The sequence below is a fragment of the Sciurus vulgaris genome (assembly GCF_902686455.1).
Source record: "Sciurus vulgaris genome assembly, chromosome: 3".
NCBI lineage: Eukaryota > Metazoa > Chordata > Mammalia > Rodentia > Sciuridae > Sciurus > Sciurus vulgaris.
Window position 1 is genome coordinate 169932686 of NC_136463.1, and position 5684 is coordinate 169938369.

Consider the following 5684-nt stretch of genomic DNA (forward strand, 5'->3'; position numbering starts at 1 on the left):
TCCTGGCATTGATGTCTTGGGCTAAACCCAGGGAATCACATGCCACATTGAAATATGTAATCCAACACTATTGAGCTTTGGGGTTAAAGAGTTCCAATTATATCCTCCCCTGTTTAAAACACGTCCACCTTATTTTATGGCTGCTTAATTCCCATTCCCCAAATTACTAGCCAGACAGGGTGTTTATTAGTCATTTGTGTTTCCCTAGACCCAATACAGATCCTCATTTCCTTCTGAAGCCAAGGGGGATTGGCATGGGGTGAAGGAGAAGGAAGATGGATATCAAGGAAACAGGGGGAGGGGAGAGGACACTAGGGGAGGGAGAGAGAAGAAAAGAGGTCCCCATTTTCAGCCCTCCTCGCCTGGATTCTTTCTGCATTCTTCTCATTTTCTTTCCTGAGTTAGATTCATGTCTGAGGGCTGGAGCCCCTAACTTCTTTCTCATCAACCTGCCTGGAGAACCTCAAGGGGAACCAGCCTAGAAGCCTCCATCTTGACCCTAGAAGAGCATCTTAGATGATGCTCAGGAAACAATGGTATTATGGTTTGGATGTGAGGTGTCCCACAAAAACTCACATGTGAGACAATGCAAGAAGGTTTAGAGGAGAAATGATTGGGATGAATCATTGGGAGAATGAAGCTAAACCACAAAGGCAAACTTGATGGATTAAATATGCTGCCCGGGATGGCAGGAGGGAGAAGAGAGGACCAAAAAGACGTGCTCCGAGCAGATGGTGTGAAAATGAACTTGGGCCTTTTGGCCTTTTTAGCACTTATTCATTCATTGAATAAATATTTACTGAGAAGTTAATGGGTGACAAGCAGCATGTCAGATACCAGGGATGTAGAGTGAACAAAACAGATGAGTTCCTGCTTCACGGAGGAAAAACGACAAACTGCTATTCCAGTCACATAAATATTTGGGGAGGGGTGAGTTAATACAGTCTGAGGGACTCCAGGAGATGATGCTTAAGTGGAGGTGAAGCTGAGACTCTCTGGAGGAACATTTCCTTTTGCTCATGGACGAAGGGATCTTCCTCAGCCCAGGGAGCGAGAAAATGTGTCTGTGCCTCAAGAGATACTTTTGGGGGAGCGATACCTCTATTCTACTGCAGGAATAACCAGCAATGTCACTCACACCTTTCATTCTATGTCACATCCAAGACACTTCCACAGAGACAAATGCAAAACAGAAATTTTATTGGAAATGGCCAGTGGTCCAGCTGATTGAGAACTCTGTGTGTGTGTGTGAGGTTTTGCTGAGACCCCATGCCAGGTTGGAAGCACCGAGAGGACAATGAGCTGCTAGTCTTGTTCCATCCATGGCTCAGCACACACCCAGCATGTACATTGTCCTGTCTACGATGTTGATGGTGGCATTAAGGGGAATCTCTTGCGATAGGTCTGGCTTCCCAACCACCCTCTCTCTGTTCACCCACTATACCCAAGGGAAGAAATGCTTTCCAGCTCCATCACAAGGTCACCCGGTGGTTTGATGTTTCAGCAGCACCTACCTCAATGGCCCCAGAGGACACTGCCACATACAGGAGATAGAAAAGGATTGCATGACCAGGTGTGGCGGCACACACCTGTAATCCCAGTGGCTCGAGAGGCTGAGGCAGGAGGATCACAATCCAGCCTCAGCAATTTAGTGAGACCCTAAGCAACTTAGCAAGACCCTGTCTTAAAATAAAAAATAAAAAGGGGTTAGGGATCTAGTTCAGTGGTTGAGCCCCTGAGTTCAATTCCTAGTACCAAAAAGAAAAAAAGAAAAAGAGTTGCATGAACTCACAGCATGGGACACAGAGTTCTCAAACAGCCGGCTGGAACACAGAGCATTCGGGGTGATGCTCCAGAGAGTCAACAAGACAGCCAGTCCACAGGAGCAAACAGCTTCAGCCCATCGTTTGTTTGTTTGTTTGTTTGTTGATTTGTTTTGCTCTAATGCCAGATTTGGGCCAGGCATGTAATTACCCAGTTAGTGGGTCAAAGAGGCTAGAGTTCAACACAAATGGTGGGGTTCCTTTCCACCTGAAGCCTGAAGCTAGTCCTTAGAGGTCTCTTGGCACTTCCTCAGAAGGTGTGGGCCCTGACCCTAACTTCCCCACGTTCTACAACCTCCCTCCAAACCCAGATAACATCTGTCTGGACCCAGGGTACCCCCCATATGACCTTGGGAGGAGGGTTATTCTTTCTTTATGAGGGTGATAGATCCTTTCATTGATGTTTTTTAGAGGTTTGAAGGAACAGTGATAGAGGAAGAGGTGTACGAGGTAATACGATGACTTGCCAGGAACTCTTTGCTGATTAGGCCACGGGCAGCCAGGATCTTGAGGAACCCATTGCGAAAATTTTGGCCAATGAAGGCATAGATGAGGGGGTTGAGGCAGCTGTGGAGGAAGCCCAAAATCTCGGTGGCATCCAGGGCCCGGTCAATGTCATTGCGGCGTTCACAGGTCTCCTCGATTACATGGGTTCTCATGAGGGTGTCTGTGAGCAAGACCAGGTTGTAAGGCAGCCAGCAGAACAGGAAGACCAGTACAACAGCAAAGATGACCCTCATGGCCCGGTGCTTCTGCCCCATGTGGGCCTTGAACAGGGTGTGCAGGGTGAAGCCGTAGAAGAACAGCATGGCCAGCAGTGGTATGACAAAGCCAAAGATCTGGGGCAGAATTCGCAACACCAACCGCCATGTTGCAGTATTGTTACCCAAGTCTTCATAGCAGACGGGGCTGGAATTGGTAGGACTAAGGGCCTGACGGAAGAGGAAGAAGGGCAGGGACAGAATCAAAGATAGTCCCCAGATGCCCAGACATATGAACTTGACCAAATGGCGCTTTTGGGTCAGCGCACGTGTGGCATGGACAATGGCCAGGTAGCGGTCCAGGCTGATGCAGGCCAGGAGCAGAATACCACTGTAGAAGTTGACTTCCTTCAAGAGTGAGATCACCTTGCACAGGGGTGTGCCAAAAATCCAGCCCTTCTCCTTAGCAGCCGCCCAGATGGGCAAGGTCAGAGCAAAGAGCAGATCAGCCACAGCTAAATTTAGCAGGTAGACATCCGTGACCGAACGATTGACTCGACTGTATAAGATGACCAGTATCACCAGGGAGTTCCCCAGCAAGCTCAGCAGGAACACCACGGCATAGATGGCAACCACAACATACTTATTAAACATCTCAGTGTCCAGGCTGCAGGGGCTGTACTCTTCACCCAGAGGTGGCAGACCAGTGAAATTGAACTCATAATCAAAGAATGTCCACATGTCAGAAACATTCCAGGTGCCTTCTTTGATTTCAGCCATGGTTTGATCTAGTTGAAAGATTAGAAGAAATGCGATTTAGTAACTCAGATTCAAAAGATTCTTATGAAGGATATGAGAGCAGTTACCAGGACAGTTTTTGCTTCTCTGATGGTTTGGAGACCAGACATCACACTCTTCAGCTCCAACTTGATCATGCAGTGTTACCAACCTTCCGTATACTCTGAGGCCCAGCATGAGCATGGGATAAGATGGGATAAGACGGAATAAGACTGAATACAGGGAAGGCACCTTTGTGCTTGGTTGACCCGACGACTGTCTGAACTCTACCTGCACTTCCACCACTTGCCCCCTTAGCCTTCATCCTCTGCCATGTGTGTGCATTCATATGGGAGGCCAGTCCATCTTGGGAGGACAGAACTCAACTAAAGGGCAAGAGGCAAGTCCCTTCCATTTGCCCCTTTCTACCTTATTTCTCTTCCTATGAGCTCCCGGATTCTCGGTTACCCTTCTTAAAATCTACTAGAAGGAAGTGATAGCATCAGGTTGCATTCATTATGCTGTGTGGGTGCTCCTCAACTTACAATGGGATGTGTCCATCACAAGCTGAAAACATTATAAGTCAAAATGCATTTAAGGGGCTGGGCTTGTGGTTCAGTGATAGAGTGCCTGCTTAGCACACATGAGGTCCTGGGTTTGATCCTCAGCACCAAGTAAAAATAAAATAAAGGTATTGTGTCCACCTACAACTAAAAAATGCACTCAATATACCTAACCTACATCACACTTCACCTTGCCTACCTTCAATGTGCTCAGAACGTTACATTAGATTATGCTCAGGGGGAAAAAAAATCCTCTAGAGCAAAGCCTATTTTGTAATAAAATGTTGAAGGTCTTGTGTAATTTAGTGGATATCCTACTGAAAGTAAAAGAAAAAAAATGGAATGGTTGTGTGGTGCTGTCACACCATTGAAAAGTGGAAAGATTAGAAATCAAACCACTGTTAAGTCAGGGACTGTCTTTATTTTAAGCCTGTCTCAAATGAGTATTAAATATCTTGGTCCTCTGTCTAAAGGAAGTTTAAGCATTTGAGAGGACAAAGTCTCCATCTCTTAAACTTTCACAGAATCATTCAACAGCTTTCAAGTAGTGTTTTTAATTAATTTTTTATTTGTTCTAATTTGTTGTATATGACAGAATGCATTTATACATTTGATAGATCATACATAAATGGAGTGTAATCTCTCATTGTTTTGATTATACATATTGTAGTATCACATCGGTCATGCAGTCATATATGTACATGAGGAAACAATGTGTGTTTCACTCTATAATTTGTTACAACAAAACTTCCCAGAAGCCCAGTACTTGAACCAGATCAAAGCAGAGCTGCCAGGGCCAGGCAAGGAATGTCGGGTACTGCTCTCTGCACGCAGACAGTCCCCAGCTCCAGGCTCGCCAGAGAACAGTCTGAAAACCTTTGGCAGTTACTCAGACTGGAAATGAGGCGACATGGCACCAAATGACTCTCTCTTTTGGGACCTTGATTGGGATCTTTTACGCCTATCGATTTCCATTTTCATATCAGCAAATTGAGGGAGACAGAGAAGGTAACCTCTCCTTTGCCTCCACATCAAGTTGCTATGATAAGCTCATTACATTCTAGTATGTTCTCTCCCTGACAGCATTCACAGTCTCACAGAGGACAGTGTCTTAGTAGTCTTAGGGCAAACCAATGAATATCAAATTGAGGAACTATTGACCTCTGGCCCACAAAAGGGCAAAGAGTCAAAAGAAAGGACAAGAAGGCTCCTCATCAACCATGACCAGGTATGAGGTCAGAACTGAATATAGGGTCAGAGGCAGGAGGCTGGATGCCAGGTAACAGAAATCCCCAGATCCCAGAGGAAGAAATGTATATTCTCAAATACAGTCAAACCTAGCCTCCCTAGCCCAAAGAAAGTCCTGAACAAACAGGTAGAGTCTTACCTGAGGTCCCAGTCAGGTATATCCAATTCAGAAACCTGCAACTCAGAGATCAGAGTGACTTAACAGTTGGAGGGAAATGGGTAAATAAAGGGAAATAGAGAAACCACATCAAGCCACACCTCCCTCCTGAGCCCCACCCATGTCTGCATTTGGGGAACAAGATTAAGTCACAGAATTCCAGCACATCAGAGACTTCAGAAGTTCATATGTCTGAGCAAGGGTACCAGGCATGAAGCTAGGGGCAAGGGTCTGTTCTCTGAATTCTCCACTCCGTGGATGACCACTTAATTGCCTTGCATTTCGTGAATTTAATTCCATTTGTTTATTCCCAAATTCCCTAGTAGATCGCCAATGTTACGAACAAAAATAAAGGCAAGGGCTGGGGATATAGCTCAGTTGGTAGAGTGCTTGCCTTGTGTGCACAAGGTCCTGG

The 5684-nt window shown here is 45.9% G+C and overlaps 1 protein-coding gene across 1 annotated transcript; it reads right to left on the reverse strand.

Moving 5' to 3' along the window:
- Nucleotides 1-1187: 1187 nt before the first annotated feature.
- On the reverse strand, nucleotides 1188-5323 carry CXCR1 (C-X-C motif chemokine receptor 1). Its single transcript, XM_079131537.1, has 2 exons — nucleotides 5252-5323; nucleotides 1188-3312 (listed from the first exon to the last, which is right to left on the reverse strand). Exon 2 carries the CDS (start codon nucleotides 3302-3304, stop codon nucleotides 2231-2233), a length of 1074 nt encoding a protein of 357 aa, XP_078987663.1. The 5' UTR covers nucleotides 3305-3312; nucleotides 5252-5323; the 3' UTR covers nucleotides 1188-2230.
- Between the last annotated feature and the right edge of the window lie 361 nt (nucleotides 5324-5684).

Bases quoted from the DNA above. Each gene is read 5' to 3' on its own strand.
- CXCR1 (XM_079131537.1), bottom strand. From the start codon at position 3,304: ATGGCTGAAATCAAAGAAGGCACCTGGAATGTTTCTGACATGTGGACA.